At 49.8% G+C, this 23,417-nt stretch overlaps 1 protein-coding gene across 36 annotated transcripts in view; it reads right to left on the reverse strand.

Moving 5' to 3' along the window:
• Positions 1 to 23,417, reverse strand: part of LRRFIP1 (LRR binding FLII interacting protein 1) — a 134,058-nt gene that overhangs the window by 14,522 nt on the left and 96,119 nt on the right. For 25 of the 36 annotated variants that reach the window (XM_059167609.1, XM_059167607.1, XM_059167608.1 and 22 more), the window contains 9 exons: positions 19,136 to 19,213; positions 11,463 to 11,498; positions 10,936 to 11,061; positions 9,385 to 9,456; positions 7,498 to 7,668; positions 5,243 to 5,335; positions 4,234 to 4,326; positions 3,039 to 3,131; positions 1,640 to 1,781 (listed from right to left, as the gene is read on the reverse strand). In XM_059167609.1, the coding sequence (XP_059023592.1) occupies positions 1,640 to 1,781; positions 3,039 to 3,131; positions 4,234 to 4,326; positions 5,243 to 5,335; positions 7,498 to 7,668; positions 9,385 to 9,456; positions 10,936 to 11,061; positions 11,463 to 11,498; positions 19,136 to 19,213 (904 nt within the window). Of the gene's footprint in view, positions 1 to 324; positions 1,529 to 1,639; positions 1,782 to 3,038; positions 3,132 to 4,233; positions 4,327 to 5,242; positions 5,336 to 7,497; positions 7,669 to 9,384; positions 9,457 to 10,935; positions 11,062 to 11,462; positions 11,499 to 19,135; positions 19,214 to 23,417 lie in introns of those variants that run through there. The other 11 variants (XM_059167589.1, XM_059167600.1, XM_059167602.1 and 8 more) reach the window with 6 other exon arrangements.

A 23,417-nucleotide genomic window follows, 5' to 3' on the forward strand; every position in this document is an offset into this window, starting at 1 on the left:
TCAATAATAAGCTATTCACCAACTAAAAGAAGTACAAATTAAAAACATTATAACTTTGGAATGAATGCTTGTATCTTAGATTCTCCAAACCAACCAACCCCCAGCATATCAGATGTCATGTCACTGAAAGTCAAAGCGGGATAAAATTATTACGCCGTGGTCTCCACAGGTGGGTGCATGTACCCCGGAGAAAGTGGGAGAAGTAGTAGGGCTCCTAGTTAGCTTTCCTCACCCTTTAAAGATGTCTGTCAGGGAGTATGTTTTATAACACACACTTCAGATTGATGAAATAGTATGTGTATGTACGAATTAAAAATATACATATTGGAAAGTTCCCACGATTCTTTATTGATAGGGATATGCGATCAAAAAACATTTGGAGACCACTTAGGAAAGTGCTATTTCTGGTCCTTTAAGGATTGGTTTCCTAATAGTTCATGAAGATTTATAAAACGTATGTTTGAACAAGAGCGACGTGATCAAATTTCTAGCTGCTCACACAGCTTATACGTAGGAAACCACTCAATTTATCTTCCTTCAACAATCAAAACTTTCATGCAATCAAAAGTGTTGTATCCCTTTAGGATTCATCGAGATAACGAGGGACATCTCCCTAGGAAGCAAGTCCTGAGAAGCTGGGGCCTAGAGGTTTCTACATTTCCATAAATTAAAAAAAAAAATACAATGAAATCTTCTAAATGGAAATGAAACACATGGGCTCTGGGTGGATTCCAGCCTCACTGTTGAGCTCAGGAACGTGGCAGGCAGCAAGGGACAGGAGAGCCTTACCCACCGGCTATAACTTCAGCCTGCACCCTGGTTTCAGAAGGTTCATTTTACCCAAAAGCCAAACATTATGACCAATATTAATCAGTGAATTTTTTCAGATATTTGCAAATTGTATAAAGTATTCTTACAATTACAGGATTCCCCAATTTCTACGCTTCAGAAGCAAAAACTGATGTACAAGAGGACAACACCTCTGACAGAGGGGAAGGCACATTCAGACTCTGGTGGGTAGGACACCCCTCCACCCTGCCCATGCTCCCTAGCCCGGGGCTGCCTGTCCACCTTGCCCCCTACCCAGGGTCACTGAGTGCTAGCTTGAGAATGGTACCCAAGACGTAATCCATCACAACCCCCCATGTGCCGTCCACAGGCACCTCGCACCCTCAAAATACGTAACGGTGTTGGGATGTGCAGAGTTGGCTCGTAACTAGGGCTAATTATCTCACTTTACAGCCTCTGCTACTCTGATCTGTGGAGAAGTCTGTAACGGAGCAAGTTAGGAAGCCATCTTGGCACGTGGCTGAGGAAAACCAACAAGTAGCATCAGAACTGTCCCTGCATTCCCGAGATGACACTCCTTGCATTTGCGGTTTCACTTGGTGGCTTTGAGAAGCAAGAGAAACGTATTCTTCAGCCATTGATGGTGAGCACTGCACAGAGAGGCACGCCAGACAACAAACGTGGGTGGTCACACCGTGTGACAAGGTCGTTCCCAGGAAGTGGCAGGACACATGGCATGCTGTGTGAGTGTTAATTGATCAGTGATGATTATGTCAGTTCTGACAATGCATGGAGGGTGAATCGATGCGGAGTGTAAGATGAAAAGACCCAAAGGAAGGTGGGCACTTACCTAGCGTCCCGTCCCCCGCTGTCTTGAGGGCGTTTAACTCTTCCTTTGTTAGCTTAGAAGGAACTTGGTGTCCGACGTTATTTAGAGTGTCTGAAGTCTCTCCGTTGGTGACTGGCTCTGAATTTAGGACTATTCCATGTTTCTGGGAACAAAAATGAACTTGTTGTAATACTCACAGACTCATACTAGGTTAAACTTTATTTTATTAATAATAATGAGAAATAAATTATTTTTCTTGAGGTCAAGGAAACAGAATCAGAGAAGGGGTAGGCACCACAATCATAAATATCCTATCGACACACACAAAGCTGGGATGTCTTCCTCCAAAGGCGACTTCTTTCCTGCACGCTCTGGTCCACGTCTTGATGCTCTGGTCCATGTCTTGATGCACTGGTGACAAGAAGCTGTTACCAGGCATCCTTTGTAACTGGAGGTAGGGACCTACGGGCTGCCACATGGTAGAGCAGTGGGCAAATCCCTGTAAAGTGACCTCCTTTTAACACCCTGGTTGCATTCTTGAAAAAGAGAGAGATAAAGAGATACGTGCATGTTCCGAAAGGAATAAACACAACTTATGTTAAAGAAGGAGTAAAGAATTGGCTAGAATGTTTGGTGTCTTTGAGGGAAATATAATTCATGCTTACAACACTGTGAAACACTCTAAAACAGTTATACTCACTTGCTACCCCCATGCCCATAACTCTCTCCTTGAGCTCAGAGGGGCCCCAGTTCCAGGCTCACAGTCCAGGGAGGAGCGGTGATAAAAAGCTGTTCCCTCCATTTGACTGCTCTGGCCTTGACCCCTGACCATAAGCAGCTGACACCGATATGTCTCCACTGATGATCCTGGAATTTGCCCTGGCTATACCCTCTTCTAACAATGTCTCCTACGATGTTGATAACCCACCCAGAGCCTGTTTTCCTTCACTCAGTGTCTAGCCAGCAGCTGAAGACCCCCAGACATGACATAAACAAGACATGGAATTTTCCTCAGCCCACAGGGTCTCAAAGTCTAATTAGTGTGAGCCTCACCCATGCCACCCAATCAGCTGGAGTAGTCCTTAAATTTGAACTTTTAATATAAAGAAATACACACATTCTCTAATTCGGTGTGATGTCCTGGAGAATTTATCAAAGGGTATGAGAAAAAAATGTATGCAGTATAAAAGAATTCTTGGAGGTCAGAGGTGCTTTCGAGATCACAAAATGGGCAGACCCGAATGAACCCACATTCGTTTTACGGGTCTCTTCAGTGTCAGTTAACCAAAGGTTTGAATTGATTAACCAGAACTCAAATCAATGGCACACAATTAATTAACACCAGTACACACGTAGAGTCATTCTTGAGAACCTGGATTTTTTTTTTTTTTTTTTTTTTAACTCTACTTTGGCTTCATACCTTTAACTCCTCTTTCAGCATGACTACTTCTTCTCTAAGATCATCTCGGTCACTCCTTATGGAATCAAAGAACTCTTTCTGCCTCTCTAAAGCCTGCGTGTGAGCAGAGCGGAGAGAGAGAGAGAAGATTCACATGGGTGAGCAGGTGACTAAAGCAAGAACAAGGATTCTACTACGTGGAACACCACCAGAGTTAAAGCATTGTGTAGAATACGTTCAGGGGACAGACAAAATGTGAGTACTGAGCTTCTCACAAATTTATGGCAGCCAAGGAACATTGCCTCCTGCTCCCTTAAAGGCATTAAGAGATGCCTTTAAGGGAAAACTGCCTTTGCACTGCCTGTGCACAACTTTCTAGCTCGGTGAGAGAATGAACACAAGCCATGCACCCACTCGGATGAGAGACAAACAAGGAATAAGAAGAAATGCGTAAGAAACCCCAGGTGACAACTTGGGCTATCTTTCTACGTCAATTCTTGGTGTTTGTTGTCACAAACATCAAGTGGTCTTAAAGCACACACATGTGTGCACGCTCAGCAGTCCTAAACGAGCATGGGTGAGGACATGGGGGAAAACCAGCACGGCCTCACATGGCCTGTACACCGACACTGTGCTCCAGAGATCTGCATCAGAGTGGAGCAGGGTGGGCTGTGGGGTATTGGAAGCCCTTTGTCATCAGGAAGCATGGCTGGCCCTCTAAGTGGGCTGCTGTCTTCCTACTTATCACTCCTAAAGGCAGGTGGGCTGCAGTGGCTTTTCTTTTTGAAGAAGAGGGAACTGGGGCCTCCAGGGGGACACATGCAGGAGGGAACAGGTGGGGACGGCACTTGCCACCTTGCAGCTTCCTCTGACGCTTTTAAGAAAGGCACAGGCCCCACCACACAGAGAATCCAAGGAGCCTGAGTCTCCCCATGTCCCACCTGCCCTGTGGGGCCTTCCCCACTCCTTGCATCTCGGGGTGCCACTGGCCCGCTTGGCACAGGCAGAGAGCCCAGTTAGCATCAACAAGATGCCTGCCCACCCCATGTCGGATGCCCACTTCAAGGTCAGGGTTACTGTGGGCTTGAGTAAGCGAGTGCGTTCTCCGTGTCACGAGTCCTGTGTCACACGAGGGCACATGCACGCTCACACATGCGTTTCTGCACCTGCACACGGACTGCCCCTTGGCAGAGTCCCACAGACTCGGGAGGCCTACCCCTATCTTCTTGTCTTTCCACTCTATTGTTTCCTGAAGATCAGAAATCTCCCTGATATAACTTGCCTGCTTCTGCTGTAGCTGTCGGATTTCCTGAGGAACAGGAACAGATAGAAAGAAAGCAGAGAAGGGATTAAGCAGGAAGACAAAGCGCAGGGCTTGATAATCCAAAAGCTGTGACTGCTTGTGAGCCCACAGACCCGTGCCAAGGACGTACCAGCCCCATTTCCTGCATCAGCCCACATCCTGCTCTGCATGCCAGAACTGCTTCCTCAGCCTGGTCCCCAGAGGCCAGAGGAGCGGGCAGAGACCCGCCTAAGGGACATCCTTACTTACAGGCATTAGTTCAAGTTAACGAGTGAAAAAGTCAGAACCAATCTTGTATCACTTTCCTATTGCTAAGGCAACAAAGTACCATTAATTCAGCAGCTTAAAGAAAACATGAATTCATTCTCTTAGAGTTCTGGAACTCAGAAGCCCAAACTGAGTCTGATGCGCCAGAATCAAGATGCAGGCAGGTCTGGGTTCTCTTCTGGGGGCTCTAGGGCCGAACCTACCACATTCCTTGGCTCATGACCCCTTCCTCACACGGGACCAGCCTTGAGTCCCTCTCCCTGTATCTCCTGCTGCCTCTCTTGCCTCCTTGCATAAGGATCCAGTGATGAGAGTGGGCCCCCCATAACCTAGGGTCACTTCCCCATCACAAGGCCATTAACTTCACCATGCCCGCAATGTCCCTTCTGGCATGGGAGGCGCCCCGGTCACAGGTCCTGGGGATTGGGACGTGGACATCTCGGGGGCCATCGTTCCATCCCCCACGCCTCCTGATACAAGCACAAAGCCCCCAAGGAATGAAACTCTTCACCAATGAAAGGAACTATTTTCCTTAAGGAAGGCATGGAGCATTTGCCTAAACTCTCCATTTTCAAGAACATGGCTAAGTTTCATAACAAACCCCCCAATACTCCTAAGACACAGGAGGAAAAGTGAACGAGAGAGCGCTACCCACCTCCAGCAATTCTTCCCGCTGCTTCAAGGCCTCCTTCACTTCGGCGAACTGGAACTGCAGGATGCTGTGGGCGTGCTTCTCCCTCTCAAACTCCTACACGGGCGGGAAAGAGCATGGACACAGTGACCGCACCGCACTCTCTGCCTTTCAAGTTCACATCCCCATTACTTACACTGACCTTGGAACAACCACTTATCACCAGGCATCACAATTTTCAAGGCCTTTTTAGCAACACATGCCCCCTTCTCTGGACTTTCTGATTTCCTGTAAACTTTGCCTGCTGACCTGGTGCATCAGACAGGTGCTCCCTGACTCTTTCCAGGCCAACAGGGGCCAAGGGGGGGCGGCCCTTACTATGGAGGCCGTCTGTGCAGAGGGCCTGGAGGAGGCAGCTGCATGAAGGACTTAGGATGGAACTTGCCCTGATTTTGAAATCTGATAAGGAATATTCTTTAGCATAAAAAGAGGGGTAAACACGGTCTACTCTGGCAAGCTTATTAAGCGGATGGCCAACCCTGTACTCCAGGGCCCCCGCTCCAAGGCCAAAAGCTGCTCCCCTAGTGTGACCCTCCCCCTTCGCCCCTGTGACATGGCAATACACTCTTCTGGTCTCTGGCTTGGCTCCGATCCTGCACCATCCCTGAGGATGGGCTGGTACCCAAGTTTAGGAAAGCGGGGATACCCCCTCCCAGGTCAGTCAGGGGGTTATTCTGGGAGAGATGTGCCCTGCGCTTTTCACCCTGGCCTCACCTGCTCACCCACTTTCTGAAGTCTGAGGGTGAATGGACCCCTCCTGGCTGCAACAAGGACCTGCCTATTGGGCTCTGCTTGGTCCCTGTTCCCCAGCTTGGGACAACATTCCAGGATCATCCAAATTCTCTGGAATTAGATTTGAGGGTTCTCGGTTGTTTCCTGATGCCTGGCTGATGATATCCCAGGAATATTTAGGAAGCATTAGCATATACTGCCCACAAGTGGGGTCCACAATGTGCACTCTGCTCCTATAATCCTAGAATCTGTCATCATCAGGTCTCATGGGAAGCTTCTCCTTTGTTTCAGTTTGGCTCTCAGAAACTTCATCAACAAAATTCTTCTTGAGCTTCTAAATTCTATAGCAGTCAAAGAAGGAGACCTTTGAGTTGTTAATGGCACTTTAGTTTCTAACCCTTGGGATTTGGGGGATAAATCCAGTTTTTTAAAAAAAAAACAGTGACACTCACAAATTAAATTTTCTGTTTATCTCAACGACTTTGGAAAATTGGACAATATCCTAGGGTTTGATAGACTAACTCTTTAAACTATGAAAAACAAGGATTTCTTGCTTTATATCCTACAGAAAACATCTAATTAGTCTTTTGTCACTGATTTCAATGCAGGCTCAGACTTCTCGCTGCTATCATAAATTAATTTAGCTTAATGAAGGTATGTAACTCTTAAATGGAATAAAATAAATGAATATATTTGCAACTGACTATTTCTTGGTGGTGTTAAGAGATAACAAATAAAAATCCAGAAATGTATATTTATTAACAAGAACATTTTTTTTCTTTTTTTTCAAGATCTTATTATTAAGTCATCTCTACACCCAATGTGGGGCTCAAATGTATGACTCCAAGGGCAAGAGCTGCAGACTCTTCTGAGCCAGCCACCCCAATAGGAGAATCCTGGAGGACCCAGTTGTGTCTATCCAAACATGTGGGTTCTCTACAGGCTTGTTTTTTCCTGGTCATGATTTTATCTTATGTGCAAAACACACGATGTTTTCCCTATAAAATTGTCTCTAGTTTACAGAGTGAAATTGTGCATATTAATATTTCAAAGCCCTTAGTAAAGAGTATGACATTCTTATTCACAGATGTTTGGGCTCCTGGACAAGTGGAGAACCGTCATTTAAAAAAATGACGACATCTACACACACACACACACATACACACCCCAGATGCACTGTATACCACACACACACACACACACACACACACACCCATACATACACACACCCCAGACAAACCACATACCACACCCACACCCCTGTGACACTCTGTATACCATACATATACATACATATACACACCCCCTAGACATGCCATATACTGCACACACACACGCACACACATCAGATGCACTGTATACCACATACACACACCCATACCCTCCAGATGCGCCATATACCACACACACACACACAGCAGATGCACTATATACCCCCCCCACACACACATACACACTCCACTGTCCTCTCTCATACTGACGCTTACTTTGTTTTTCTCATCATACTGCCGTCTAGACTCAGCCAGCTGCTCTTCGAGCTCTAGCAACATGTCCTTTAGGGTATCAACCTGGTACAGGAAGTTCGTCTTTTCATTGTCCAGCTGAGCATTGGAAACCATAGCCTTCTTATACTTCTCTTCCACTTCTGCTAGTGAGTCCTGCAGAAACCATGTTGTGTTTTTGAATTGTGTAAGAGAACAAAAACAAAGATTAGTTCAGCGGTCTTTGAAAAGGAAAAAACAAACTCCAAAACCCAAGAAAACCTTGCCCTAGTTTTAGACTTTATTTCTTAGGGCAAATGGGTCAGATAAGAAACACATGACAATTTCAAATGCACAGACATTCACCCCTTTCAATGCAGTCAAATCGGTTATTAACTACTCAAGACTATTAGTCATTAACTCAGAAAGTTAGTTCTTAGTTGTGACTGGAGGAAGATGGCTTCCACGGCCATTAGTGCAAGGGAGACACGTGACAGGGAGGCTCTGGGCCTAACCCTGGGACCTGACTCCATGACTCAGGGGTGCCCGTCAAAGTGGCTTGAGCCGTTCTGGTTTCTGAAGTTGTCCCTCAGGAAATGTGACCAGGATGCCGGAAAGAGCCAGTGAATGTTGGGTGAGAAAACACCTGTCCCAGCTGATGGCTGCCTTGGCTGGGCTTGGAAACTGGGAAAGGATTATATGGAATTTAAAGTTTCCATTTACGGACGGCTCAATAAGCTACACATATCTCACTGGGTCAGTCCTGGAAGGATGGAGGGCATTCCTCTAAAAGGACAGCCATGGGGAGAGAGACCTACAGAGGAAACACTGCTCTCCTGCAGCTCACATCCTCGTTAGCCAGGCAGTGGGGGAGCGTGTCTGTCCCCAAGCAGAGATCCTGGGAAGGTGATCCCAGGACAGGGAGGGCGAATCCCTAGGGTGGGTGAACTACCCGAAGCGAAAGAGAGATGGGCACTGTGTGGTCAGGCCCCTGAGGAGGCCTCATGGAGCCCCGGGCCATGCTCGCCTATGCTCGTGAACCATGGCGACAATTTCCAGTGGGACCCCCTTCTCACTGCGCATTCAGAGTCAACTGTAACATCCCCCTCTCTTCAAGGAGAGGTGACAAGCATGCCAGGGATTGATTCATTTTAAAACCAGCGTGGCCTCTGATTGGTGTCCCTGTGATAGAAAAGTCAGACAATTCTGGGGGGGTCTTTCCTGGGGGGCTGAAGAGGGAGTCTTAGGCTTACAATCTAGCACGAGATCTATAGAGAACACAGACTTCAACGACCTACCTCACCACCGAGGAATACAGCCACTACATTTCCTGGCTGGCACGAGGCCATAACAACACATTCTTACTGTCGTGCATCTTTACTCAAATAAATCCAGGAGGGTACACGCTGGAACGCTGCTTCAGCTAGCGAAACACTACAACATGCAAGCAAGTACTGAAACACCGCAGTAAGGACTGGCTTCCTGGAGGCCCCTGGAGGCCGTCCATCCTTAGAGATGCAAATTAAGTGAAACATCCTTTGTAGAAAAGTAGGGGGGGACATGAAAGAAAACCCCAAAAGTCTTGCATGGTACACTCCTGTGGGAAGTGAGAAGAAGCCGGGTGTGGGCCGGGGAAGGAAGGTGAGTTCAAAACATGCATCAGGAAGTGTGTTAGTAAGTCATCCTCCCAAGGGCCACAGGGCTCAGGGCTCCGTTTAAAAGCTGCCTCGAGGAGGCTGCTCAGGCCATGAGGCCCCACCCGTGCCCCTGCCCCCTAGAGTTTTGCAGCCTGGAGGCTCCTGAGGGCGAGCATGCTGTCTGTGTGCCTTCTTCAGGGTTTTCTGAAGTTAAGCCGGGTTAACACCATCAGCCCACACTTGTGTAAACTGGTACCTTCATCTCTTTCAAGCCCTGCATGTATTTGCCTTCTACGTCCTGAATCTGGTCCTTTAACTCATTCAGTTCCTAGGAATTGGCAAAAGAGGCAAATGACATCGGGGAAGAAAAGTGATCACGACTGCAAAAAAAGAGAAGCCATCCTCTAAATCTTTTTTGCTTTTGGGTCGTTGCCCTCATCCTGGGGAGTCTGGGCAGTGATTTTCTTTTTTCTTTTTTTTTTTTCAAGAGTTGAAGGAAAATAAAATGAATTTCAAAATCACAAAAGCTTAAACTTGAGGCCTATCTCATATGATATTTCCATAAATTTTAGAAAATGTAGGTCTGTGTCATTGCATTTTTGCACAATTTTATAAAATAGGCAAAAGAAGTCCCCCAAATGGAATGGGTTCTTTTATTCCTATGTCATAGCTCGCTCAGGCTCTCTGGGTTGCTGCCTGGTGCTAGACAGAATGAAATACTGAAGATGGGACTCAGCCGGGCTCCGTCCCTGCATGTACAGAGCTCCGTCTCTCGGCTCCACACACCCGGAGCCCGGAGTCTGGTCTGAGCTACACTCTCAGCACACACTTGCCGAGCAGAGCAGATGGATGGTGCTCTCAAGGCCAGGAGCAGAGATGAATCAGGGTTGTTCGCAGCCAACTGCTCTTGGACGTAGCAAAGAGCTGTTGGAGGCCCAGGGAGGGCGTGTGGATGTTTTAGGAAGAGCGGCCCACAAAAACTGTTCTTACAAAGCACAAGACTTTGAAGACACTTCCGGGGAGACTGGACCCTGCCCTGGCTGCTGTTGCGTCCCTTCTCTGACCTCCCTGGCAGGTGGCCATCTGGCTTTCAGATACCATGGGCAGCTTTGCTCCAGTTTTAATTATTAGAAAGTTCTTCCATCAACAAAGCCAATTCTAGTCCTTGACGCTTCCCCCTCAGGCCTTGGTTCTGCACTCCAGGGGACCTAAGTTCCTAGACTGCTTTTGTCTCTCAGACACTCAGAATGGCCCGCCCATCGAGTGGCGAGTTTGGAGCACAGAAGCGTGCTTACACTCCAGTATCAGGAGGAAAAAAAAAAAAAAAATCACTGGAACACAACAATGATCTATTCAAGGCAGATTAAGCATACCACAGATGGAAAGGAAGAGCATATTCTAGGCAGGGGAGGGGAACACTCAAAGGGCAAGGTGGTGTTTTCGGGAGCAATGAGTAATCTGGTGTCCAAAAAAATGGAGACCATTCCAAAAAAAAAAAAATGGAGACCACCTGTCTGTGCATGCCTGGTGTACGGAAGTTGGCTGTGCACCGCAGGGCAGCGGGGCAAGGGCCTCAGCACGGTGTGCTAGATAGCCTGGGGAGCGCCGAGGGCACAGGTCTGCCCAGCCGGGTTGGGGGGAGTGTGGGGTGCGGGTGGGGTGCCTTCCCATGGAAGACGCCATCTGAGCTGGTGTTCGTGGGGCTAGAACAGGTGTTTATGGGGAGACTGGAACCTTACAGATTTGTGCTCAAAGACTAATTTTCCTCAGAGGCTCCTCTAGGTCACAGGCAGGTCGGCAGCCTTACCTTGATTTCCCTAATGGAGGCCTCGGTGTCCACAGAGATGGAGGTGTCCCCACTTCCCCTCCGAGAGGAGGTCCCGCCGAGGGAGGCCAGGGTGGCTGCAGACAGGCCGGGCAGGCCACGCGAGCCCTGGGACGCCACAAAGACCAAATGTGATTTCAGACAAAACCAGAGTTCCCGAATGTGTACTGCAATGTTGTCAGATTCCCCAGGGGCTTATGGAAAGCAATCAAGAGAGGGTCCCTTTGAGGGGCCTCATGGATGCCTGAGAATCAGTCAGGGTCCACCTCATGCCCATGCCCGGGCCCATGGGCAACCTCTGCTATTTGCAGGGTGTGACACCCATGCTGGAAGTGACTCTGGGGCGACCCCCTGAAGGACATGGTGTGGCACACATGTCCTGTTCCCTCACGGGCCAGTCTCTTCAGTCAAGATTAACCAATGCATTCTCTTGTCAGTTTCATCCACGCACGTGGGGGCCCTCGTGGTTTATCAACAGCACAACGTCAAGGCTTCCATAAATTCCTTACCTTCTCGGTGAACTCCTTTTCTGGTCTCTCTTCAACCTGTGGAGGAAAATAGACAAATATGAAATACTTAAGCACATTAAATGGATAATATGGGTTTAGAGGGTAAGACAGTCACACTACATTAGCTTCCTTTGTGATTTAAAAACTGCTTTGCCAATGAGACCTGCGGATCTACTCGAGCCGGGCTGTTCCAGGCACGGTGGGGGCTCACGGACATCTCACGGGGCCCAGGGTGAACTTTACTGTGTGGTTTTTCCACGTTGTAACTTCCACGGGAATGCGACGTCTGAACACATGCACACACTGACCACAGGAAGCTCTGCCATCAGGGACTTGTGAATGAACCCCATCTTCACAGGGCTCCTGCAGAGCTTCCCAAAGCACTGCATGTTGGTACCTATGCGGGGGACAAGGACAACCTTCCAGCCTGCTTCCCGCCACCCCCCACCCCCCCCCATCGCTATGGTGACAGCAGAAAGTGGGACCAGGCCTGCCGCTGCCCAGGTCTGGAAAGCAGGAGGAAGCAGTGGAGCCATTACAATTCTTCCTCCTTCTCATGAATAAATAACAGAGCCAAAGTGAAGATTCTGGTTGAACTGCCTTGGGACTGATGCCCAGATGCGGGGAGCTGGCAGTGGGGCCAGGGGGGTGGCAGCACAGGAAAACCTGCCAGGTAAAAAGGGAGAACCCAGAATCTGGCTTTTCGTGAGGCTGTCTGTCCCTTCTTTGGGCAGGACTCTCAGGTGGACCCAGGGCAGCCCACAGAGCCCTGGCGTAGCCCCCAAGGGAGGCTGTGCATCTTGGAGGGGCCTGGAGGTCAACGGGCTGTGGCCGGCACTGGGGCTTCATCTTTCTTTGCTGAGCATCCTACAAAGGCCAACTTCTTTTATCTGCACATTGAGGGCTCCTTTCCATAAGCCCATTGGGAAGGTCACAGAGGGTGAGGAAACCTATGCCTACTGTCTCCAAGCCTCTGGGGGAAGCTGACAGCTACTCAGGCCTTTCCTAGCAAGTCTCTGATTGCCCTTCCTATAGCTCAGATGTTCTTAACTCTGACCTCCAGGGAGCCGAATACAGACCACAGCTCTGCCTCAGATCCAGTGGGCAGCCACAGGCGCTGCTGCTGCCCTCGCACATTCAGCCACAGACATTCCGGACTCAGGTCGAGGAACCCCGATGGAGCTGGGTTGGAGGCTCACGGACACGCAAAGAGCGCACAAGGAAGCTGGGCTCGGGACAGCATGAGGGTGCAGGGGCGAAGCACTGGTCGGGACACCGGACAGGCAGTGATCTTCTGTGATCAGTGTCTGGTGCCCACTCTGGGCCCACATGGGCTGGACGTTCCAGGCCTCACCACCCCCACCACATCCCCCACAAGGCTCACTATCAGCTACCTTCTCTCCTCCAAACCCGTCACACCTTCACCTTTCTCTTCCAGGGCAGGGCATCTGAAGCAAATAGGAAAATAAGACGGCAAAGTGTAAGACCAAGTCAGCCCACCAGGAGGCTCAAATGGAATCCCAAAGAACACTTGATTAACCCAAAAGAAGGTAATTTCCAAAACCAGCTCCACGCTTAGCCAAGCTCAAGTGTCTCCTGCTCATAAGATCCAAGTTCAGCCCTGGGGGTCTCATTCCCGAAGCCACCCCATGTGGTCTCCCCGACTTGGGTCTTCAGCAAGAACTCCCTGTTCTCATCTTATTGGTCTTCTTATTGTCCTCCAAGTAGGAAAGGAAACAAGAAGTGGGATGGATCAGGCTGGTGGGATGGCTCCAAGGGCAGACTGGCCTCCCTCCCTGTCTGTTAAATAAGCCCTTCATGAGGGGGCTTCGGACACTAGTCCTGCCCCGCCCAGAGGACTCTCCTTGCCACTCGGCCACACTGGTTGTCCTCGGAGAGCCCGTGCCAGCCTGTACATCTCAGAGGAGCTTCCCAGGCAATCTCAGCCCATGTGTCCTTCTCTATTCCTTGATGTGGGCTGGTGGCAGCCCATTAAAAACAGCTGGCTCTCCAACTGTGTGCCATGCCTCCTGCCATTTGTGGGCATATGTTTGGTGGGTGTGATAACCACACCCACCAAATTATCCTTCTTCCCAGATGTGCGTGCCACATCAGCCTGAGCAGATGCTCTGTGGGGGCTGAGGTGGTCTTTGGCCAAGTAGGTTCTAGCTCCCTGCCCCTGGCAGACTCCCAAAGAGCCCCGGGCCAGTGTTCTCATTGTGAGGCTTTCAGCATTTCAAGTGTAGTTCTTCTCTCCACTCGGGAAGAAAAATATTCCTGAAGACTTCAAATCACTGAGGAAAAGCTGACTAGGATAGCAACTGGTCTGCAGGAGAATAAGTGTATTAAGTCTCCTGGGCCCGAGTCCTTCACTCCCTAGAATCAGTACATTTGTGGAACACGTACTCATGAGACTGAAGGAAGGAAGGTAATTTAACTACTGGTCGAACATGAAGAGCCAGCGTCAGACTCTCAAGTCACCACTGAGAAGCTGGCTGCTTTTTGCCTCTACAGGTTACATAGAATCTTTTCCAAATGCTTGTCAGCAGCAGATAAATATTCTGTATATAAATGAAAGTCCAGAGATCCACCTACGGAGATAGCTGTGCCCGTACAAGAAGGACTCCACGTTTTTTAGTTTTTCTTGAGATAAAGATGAGGAAGAATACAGATCAGACCAAAAAACACTGTTTCGGGGGGTGGTGGTGTCCTTTAACACATGCTGTGCTCTGCACTGTTTCCCTCCATACTATCAACATAAATATTATTTTTGTAATTTGCAAAACATCAAATAAGCAAGAAAAAAAAAAACCCTAAAACCATAGCTAGCTCTTTAGTTTTCAAAAAAAGTTTAAAAACAGTTTTTAAAAAAGCCTTTGCTCAGAAATACATAATGAACTCAGGATGGGAACGCCTCAAATGTGTTTTTAAGTAAAGACCTGTTGGGGGGTGATGAAACTCTTGAGTGTTACAGCCACTCTCTGCCTAACTGTTGTTTCCAGTCTCTTGTGTATACATTAGGGTAAGTGCCTTTAGTCCGTTTCTGAATGACAGAGGATACGTGTGCTCGTTTCTGAAATCGGAAGGACAGGATGAGGGGCCCCATGAAGGCACCCCTGTGGCAAGGAGCTGTTGCAGTCCCCAGAGCTGCCACTAGATGACAGCCTGTATGGCATGAAGCAGGCCGGCAGGGAGCTGTCCCCACTTCCTAAAGCACACCTCACCTTCCCCTAAGCAAAGGGACAGATAAAGAACCCAGGGGGTGTGTTTAATTTTGATATAAAGCACGGCACTTTAACCTCTGAACATAATATAGAAAGACACAAAATTGAAAAACATTCTGAATCCTGTCCTAGTCACGGCATGACACAGAGTGCACAGGGGGCACCACAGGGCAGACACGTGGCTGAGCAGGACCTGGGGGAAGCTATCACGGGTACTTGCTGCAAGCCACTGAGACCCATACCTGCACGGGGCCAGGGCCGAGCCACAGGACCTCCGTGAACACTGATGTCCGAGTCCAGCGCCCACACCCCGCAGGCCTTCACTTTGTCACTCCCCTGAACCAGCAATTTTAAACCTTCTAGGTGGGCATGAAAACAAGTGTGTCCCAGCATTTTACAATCACAACTGAATGTACACAAAGACAGGTTTTTAAATCAACTAGAAATAATCACTTTAAAAAAATTTCTGTTGAATTTTAAATTATGGCCACTCTGCCTCTCAAAAAAAAAAAATCCTCTCAAGTGATCCAAGTAGCACATTAAGTACTTCATGAATCCCAGCCTTTCAACATTGTGTCTTCACAGGCACACTGCTTGGGCTCCCTTCAACACCACGTCTGCTGAGGCCCACAGTTCCCGGCCTACCCACCTGCCTAGAGATACGACACAACACATGAGCATGGCCAGACTCTGGCAGAGGAACTCCTCCTCACAGTGTCCTCAGCTTCCACCACACAACCTCAGAACCCAGACACAAGATGGGACCAGAGAAGCTGTGTCCATGCGCAGTCCCTTTCAACAACAAACTGACAACAGTGACCACTCCTTAGAAAACAGAAAACAGGGCACCTGGGTGGCTCAGTGGGTTAAGCCTCTGCGTTCAGCTCAGGTCATGATCTCAGGGTCCTGGGATTGAGCCCTGCATCGGGCTCTCTGTTCAGCGGGGAGCCTGCTTCCCTCCCTCTCTCTGCCTGTGTCTCTGCCTGCTTGTGATCTCTCTCAGTATGTCAAATAAATAAATAAAATCTTTAAAAAAAAAAAAAAAAGAAAACAGAAAACATTTTAAGGGCAATTTTACTTCAAGTAGTCAAGTAACTGAGACTTCCATTGGTGTGGAAATTTTGCTTTTTCATCCAATAACACTGACGTTCTCCTGAATGACTTATCCTTGGACACCTGGATTCATAACACATGACCGTGCTTCCACCTGCTGCCCCTGCCTCTCCACACAACATTAAACACGGGTCACTACAGTCTCTTGTATTTCTGGCTAAACCGGCTAGAACTTCCAGTTGTCACTCATATTTGTTCTAAACACACACAGGAACACAGATCTGGGCTTGGCTTGGGACATCTCTGATGGAGGTGTTGGCGTCCCTAGGCGAGGTCCTCTCCGTGGGTGTGCTCGGGACAGGACCACCAAACCTCCCGATCCCAGCTCTCAGAGCTTCCTGCATCTCTCCCCAGGAGTTCATATCATACATGTGCCCGGGTGCTGCCTGCCTGTCCCCTCTAGTCTATGTGTTCCTGAGGGCTGGAGCAGGTCTGCCTGCTCACCATTGCAATGCCATGCCTAGAACACCTAGAGCCTAGGTGCTCAGTAAACACTGGCTGAAAGAACCGCAGCTTCCCTCAAGGGGAAGGCCCCAGACTTGTTGGAGAAGAACTTACAGGTTATCTACAGAATGGGAACGACGTGACTGAGGTTCTGAGGTGGGCCAGGCATGTGGTGAGAAGGCCAAGGGTCAGGGGATGTCTCTGGATGCCGAGGCACCTTTATTTTCTTCAAGTGGGCCGAGCTACCCCTTCCTCCATTCTGGTTACTTTTGCTCTTTAAGAGTGCTCCGCCCCCATGCCCGGGGCACCTGCCTTTCCTCCACACCCAGCTGTCCCTTGCCCTAGTCCTACTCCGTTCTCAGAGAGGCGCCTGTCCCCTGCCTGCCCTCACACTCCCCTGGATCCACATTCCTGATGAATCACCGGGCCACGGACCACTCCCCGGGAGCCACAGGAGCACCGGCAGGAGCCGTCGAGGCCCAGATGGGGCAGGAGGATGGCCCATCCCACACAGACTGCAAGATGCTGACCTTTGCTCATGAGATGTGTGGATGGCTCGGCAGCCCACTGACCTCTATAAATGAGCAGTTGTCTCGGGGAAGAGAAACCATAGCTTATGGAAGCAGTTACATTTCCCGGGGCTGTAAACACCGAGAATTAAATGAGAAAGAGCCTGAGGATCAGAAGGGCCCACCAGCCCTGGAACCCCTTGCTTTTCCCCCTGGATGGTGCCTGGATGGGGCTTGGAGTCCAGCGTAGCTGGGGCCGGGCCTCTCCTGGCCAGCCAGCAGTGATCCCCGGGTCCCAGGGGCCTGAGCATGTTTAACGCCGCCTCGCTGGTTACCGTCACCCAATGAACCTGTTGTATGTGGGTACATTTTTCACAGAGGTTAGAAAGCATAAGACACAGAATTTTGTGTCTGATCTCGACCACTTTGGTCTATGTGACTAGACAAAGTCCTCTTGTTCTGTGACTTCGTCCTGAGGCCTGAAGAGAGACCCAGAGCAGTCAAATCATCATGGCCTTCGTGACTCCATGCTTCCGGGAAGCCGGCCCCAGGGGGCTCGTGATCCTTCGAAATGTGGGCCACAGCCACCTTCTGTCAAGTGCAAATACTTCTATTACTTCCCCAAACGTGAGTGAGTGTGAGAGAGCATCACGCCTAAGAAGGCTGAGGCTCCGTTCAACTCCCCACGGGAAACGTTTCTCCCCAGTTGCGGCAAGGCTCCCCGTGGATCTGCGTATCTGTCCCATGCTACGCCGGGGAATGGAGGGCACCCCAAAAAGCAACTTGCCTGATTTAAAAACAGATGTTCTGTGCTGTTAAATAGGAGGACCTTCCTATTCCTGCTGGATGGGTCATCGGCAGAGCCATGAGTCCCCGGGCTGCACACGGCATCTGCCACTACACCTTCCTTCACGCTCCTGAGCGTTCTGGCTGTGGCTGCCCTAGTCTCCTCGGGACCAGGCTCCAGGGGCTCCTCTGGCCGTGAGGGTGGGTGGCTGGGTGTGTGAAATGGGCAGGACACAGGGACAGGTGCTCGTGTTGACAGAGCGGGGTGTCTGCATTTCCATAAAGCACTAGGCTGTCCTGTTGTACAACACCGTCCCGGGTCTGCATTCTATTTCCTCACCCTCCACATATACATGGTGGCGAGGATCACTCCCTCTCATCGGATAAGGCCAGCACAGGCCCAGGGATGAATGGTGCCGGCCTTGGCCTTGGAGTCAGGGACTTCATAGCACGGGGTGGTGTGGCCGGACCACCTGGCGATTTGGGCTCGGCTGCCAGCAATCCCTTTACCCTTCCCCAGAAGCAGCCGGTATCTGCATTTGCATGAAACATCAATGTTCGAAAAGACTGTCTGATTTAAAAAATAAGCAGATCACCAGCAGCCAACAGGTGCATCTGTGCTCACAGGAGACCGCGGCTCGGTGGCCTCTTCTCTCACCACAAGGATCACTCCCCGAATCCAGATCTCCACACATAACCACGGTGCCGTATCACCAAGCTGAGGGCCGCAGAACACAAGCTTCTCTGTCACTGGGGAGTTGAAAAGAGACCCGTTCTGCCTGCTTGGCTTTCCTGTAGTTGGGGTTTATCAAGGAGGGTGCCCTGCCCTTTAGTGTGGCAATCCTTAGCCGTGTGGGGCAGGCTCGCACACGACACAGCCCCAGCTCCTGCCCGCAGACGCTGTGCCACTCCTGCCCACTCCCCTGGGCAACTGGCCTGCATGCCCTTATCATCAAAAGAAGGTACAGTAGCCTCGTACAAAGCATCAGATGAAGATCGTCTGAGATTGCAAAAACCCTGGGACAAATGCAGAACAAGGACATGGGAAAGCTGGGGACTAGGGGGTGAGAAACGGGAGGGTAGCTCTGTAGTCTCCCCGATCCCGAACAGTGGGAGAACTCATGAGACAGTGGGAGCAGTGGCCTTTCCAGGTGATACGTGATTTTAAAAAGCCACCTGGGTCCAGTAACAGATGACATTACAAAGTTATAGGCCTATCCTTCTGACTTTAAAGTCATTAAATAAATAAATAAATAAATAAACCCACACATCCACACACCTGGCTACATCTCCCCCCAGTGTACAAAGTGTCCCTCCTCCCAGGCAGCCCCAAGCCCTGTTAACTTTCACGTAATCCGTTAGAAATTTAGCAACGCAGTTCTGCTATCATGAAATAGTAGTATTAGAAATTTGGAAGCATTTTCCCCAGTTGCGTTTCTGCTCAGACCTGGAGTAAATCCCAGAAAAGCCCTCCTACTTTCGGCTGCGCTAGGGCCCTTTGGAGGTAGAGGGTTCCTTCTGCAGGGCAGCGGAGTGAAGAGCAGAAGGGCAGCGGAAGGAAGGAGGAGAGAGGGTGTGGAGCAAGAGGCACACTCACCACTGGGCTGGCCCGTGCTGAGCTGGCTCTGGACGAGGCTCGGGAGCTGGAGTTGAGGTGGCCGCCGTGCTCCGAGGGCTGCCCACACAGCCGCAGCCGGAACGCAGACAGAAACAAAGGGACAGGGTCAGCAGAGCTACTGGTACGTGAGCAAGGAGGTCAGCCGCGCGCCAGGCAGAAAGGACAGAGGCGAGTGCGCAGAGCAGGCTCCCCTCGCAAAGGAAGACTGTGTCGCTTACAGCTGCAAATACATGCCCGCTAAGAACAGAAAAAAATTAGTCATAATATCAAAAGAACACAGGATTCTTGGTTAGTGAGAAGAAAGCCACGCAAAGCATCTGTTCAGCCCGGGAGGGGAGTGACGCCCGGTGCAGGCACAGACAGCACTGGGGCCACGTGGAAACAACAGTCAGGGTGCGTGGCCTTGCAGCGGTGGGGAAGTTTCCTTCGTCTCCATTTCCAAGAGAAAACAAAGTTAAGATTTTGGGTTCCTCCAACATCGGGCACAGCTTGTTCAAAGCGCCAGGTGACCTGGATGGGGTGCTTGAATGAAGGTTTTATCTGTCTCTCCATCTGCCTGAACGTTCTCTCTTCCAGCAAAAGAAAACACCTCAACTCATGGATCTGGAAGTGACGCCCTCTTGACTTTGATTTGCATCCACCCTCATTCTGGTCCGAGATAGATTTTCCTGTGCTTTCGTTTTAATCTTCCTTTTCTTCTGAGTGAGGTGGGCGAGGAGGGGAGGTGGGACTCCAATCCCACTGAGGGCCACAGGCACCCAGGGGATTGTGCCTGAAGGGACTTTGCAGAGCCCTGGGGGGCCCAAGAGCAGCACCCCAATCCAGCCCCGCTGCCCCCAGGCTATGCACCCTGCTCAGCAGGGGCTGATTGTTCTCCTTCCCTCACCCCCCCCCCCCCCAGGGCCCAGCAGGCATTCTCTCTACTGCAAATTACAGGAGGCACAGAACTACAGCTCAGCTTAAGTATCACCTTTTAGTTTGCACATTTTTCCACCAGCACGTAATCCCCTGAGGGCAGGGTCTGTGTCTAACCCCTGCTAAATCCGCAGGGACCAGTAGAGGCCTGGCATACAGTGTGGGCTCAAGAAATACTTGCTGAGTGAACAATTTCAACTTCAGACGGTAAAGAGCCAGACCTACCCTACCTACTCATTATCCTTCTCCTTCCTTTATCCAATTAAGATTGACACTGACATGCAACACATTGTTTCCCATGCACAGATAAGAGAGCAGTGCACACCCCATACGGGAGGGTCACTGCCACATCTGGCGTACACAAGAAATTTACCAGGATGACTACTCTCACCTTTTGCTCTATTAAGCAATATAAAAGGAAATACCTAAGGTCAGTACTTTAAAGCAGAATCTTACCTTCGGGTTCACACACAAGAGCAAGGAAAACTGTCCTGCAGAAAACCTTACTGTGTCCTCTGTCAATCGCGTTCTGGTTTACTATGCAGAGACAGGACAGGCTACCGTTAACACGGCAGACTGCTGGCCCGGGTGATCTGAACTCCCCAGTCAAAAACCGCTTCCCTGATCAACTGACCTGATCATGCAGGAAAGAGTAAGTTCGGGGTCTCTATCACCCTGGTCCACGTGCCCCCTTTGAACAGCTTGTGTCTGGGAGCCTGCGTGACTGGTATGGGGCTACCGTAAGCTACAAAGATCCTTGTGGTGCCTGGGTATGTTTAGTCGTTAAGCATCTGCCTTTGGCTTAGGTCCTGATCCCACAGTCCTGGGATCAAGTCCCACATCAGACTCCCTGCTCAGCGGAGAGCCTCTCCCATTCTGCCTGCTTGTGTTCTCTCTCTCTGTCTTTCTCTGTCAAATAAATAAAATCTTTAAAAAATTTCTAAAGATCCTGTCCAGGCTCTATCTCTTACTCGCCATGGGACCTTGGAAAGTAACTCAGCCTGTCACCTGGGACGTGGAATTGTAAGGACATTGGCCACACAGAGGGGCCAGGGTTTACACAGAGAAGGCAGGGGTCTTCCCTGCTTTATCCTCTCTGCTGTAAGCAACTTTCATGCTCCTGGATCCGATGGCACTGGTGCTGACAACTGCTCCCAGCCGTGTCACACACAGCATAATAATGGTAAGGAAGAAATAAAATAGAAAGGTTTCCAAGTAAAACAGTGATACTTACAAGAAAGCTAGTCATTTAATCTCTAATCGTTAAACTGTAATTAAGTCATTTAGTTGTGAACACATACTGTAGTTGGGGCTACCTTCTGGGGGAGGCTAATAGAAGCTGGACGCTCTGGAGATGGGGAAGAATTTTCCAGAGTGGGATCAGGACCATCCCATGCAGACTTGGGGTCAGCGTGGGCTCAGGTTGAAGCAGAGGGTCCTCCTCTCCAGATCTGTCCTGGGCTGAAGGACAGGATGGGACACCCACGCTGCACCTCCTCACCACAGGGATGCCTATCAGCCAGCAGTCACAGCCGCGGCTGGACCAGAGCCTGAGGAAGCTCTCTCCACAGTCACTTTCCCGGATGTAGGAAACTGGCATCCACTGGGAGGGCAATGTTGGGACTTGGGGAGATGCCAAGGATGGGGCTCAGCGAACACCCCTCCCAACCAGCCTGCCAATATGCTGCCAAAGGTCTCTTCTGAGATTTTAGCCCGGGTTCTCCTTGTCCAATTTAATTTGGCAAATGCATACTGAGCTCTTTCTGCATGGGAGGGCAGTGCTAAGTGCAGAAAAAAATGTATTTTTACTCTCTTTGACTTCTCCTGCTTGGCTTGATGCCAGAGACATGCGGCCACACTTTAGACATTTGCGCTGTTGGGACAAGGAGACGTTTGGCTTTCTTAACTTCCCGAACATCACCACTCCCAAGTGGTTCCTACAGGAGGCAGAAGGCACAGAATTAAGAGTGCTCAGTGATGCTGGATAAGAATCAGGGGCTCTCAAAGTCCACCTGCAGGGTTGAAGGGGAACTGAAGGGGAACGTACACCCCACCTGCTCGGGGGCTAGACTTTGGTCATCGAAAAAGTACCCAATGCTTGGGGAAAGTTTCATTCTCTTGAAAAATTACCATGTGTGTGTGTGTTTTTCCTGATAAAAGAAAATCCTTTAGCTGCATTTTATCCATCACATGTAGGCCAGAGCTATTTTCTCCAGGCATGATTTGTGAGCTCCTTAATGGCCTGCACAAATGTTTAAGAACTGAGAAAAAGATTTACTATAGTGGGCTCCGGTACATTTCAAATGGTATGCAATATAAAATTAATACATGTCTAATTAGAAATCAACAGAAACTAACGTTACGTCCATTAACATTTATAAAGATTACATTCTAAAGAAAACTTTAGGTGTGACAGCTTCCTAAGAATTCCTGAATATTTATGAACTACAATAAGCCAGAAATTGGATTATTTTACCAATTAAGTAGCCAGTTAGTATCAAAAGCAACATTGTAAAGGCGATTTCAAGTAGTTCTTTGTAAACCCTGATGTTTCCTGTGGGGACCTGGGGGTGCGTCTGCACAGTAACTACAAGGAGCCCTGCCGAGGAGCAGCCCCTGCTGAGGAGCAACCTCTGTGGAGGACGAGCCCCTGCTGAGGAGCAGCCCCTGCTGAGGTGCAACACTTGTGGAGGATCAGCCCCTGCAGAAGACCAGCCCCTGCTGAGGAGCAGCCCCTGCTGAGGAGCAACTCCTGTGGAGGAACAGCCCCTGAGGAGCAGCCCCTGCTGAGGAGCAGCCGTGGCAGAGGAACAGTCCATGCCGAAGATCAGACCCTGTGGAGGAGCAGCCCCTGCCAAGGAGCAATCCCTGCAGGGGAACAATCCCTGAGGAAGAACGGCCCCTGAGAAGCAGCAGCTCCTAGAGAGGAGCAACCCGAGGAGGAACCCTTTGGAGAAGCAACCCCTAGGAGAAGCAGGCCCTGAGAAGGAGCAACCCCTGAGGAGGAGCCCCTGCAAGGAGCAGCCCCTGAGGAAGAGCAGCCTGAGGAGGAGCCCCTGCGGAGGAGCCCCTGTGTGCAGAAGCATCCAAACTGGGTTGACGTTCAGTTTTGCCTGCCCCTCAGGATGGAACCAAATGAGCCTCCTTCCTTCCATGGAATGACTCTATTTTTCTATTTTTGCTTCCCTCTTTCATTCACTCATTTCTTCACTCAACAAGTATTTCTTGAACAACTGACTACCACACCTTTATTGTGAGCGCTGAGTCTTGCCATTTTAAATCCTGGAAGGAGGTGGAAAGACAGCAAAGTAAAAGGGAATTATGTACAGGTCCCGAGTCTTTAAAT

This window comes from Mustela lutreola, chromosome 3 (genome assembly GCF_030435805.1).
Source record: "Mustela lutreola isolate mMusLut2 chromosome 3, mMusLut2.pri, whole genome shotgun sequence".
In the NCBI taxonomy this organism is placed as follows: domain Eukaryota; kingdom Metazoa; phylum Chordata; class Mammalia; order Carnivora; family Mustelidae; genus Mustela; species Mustela lutreola.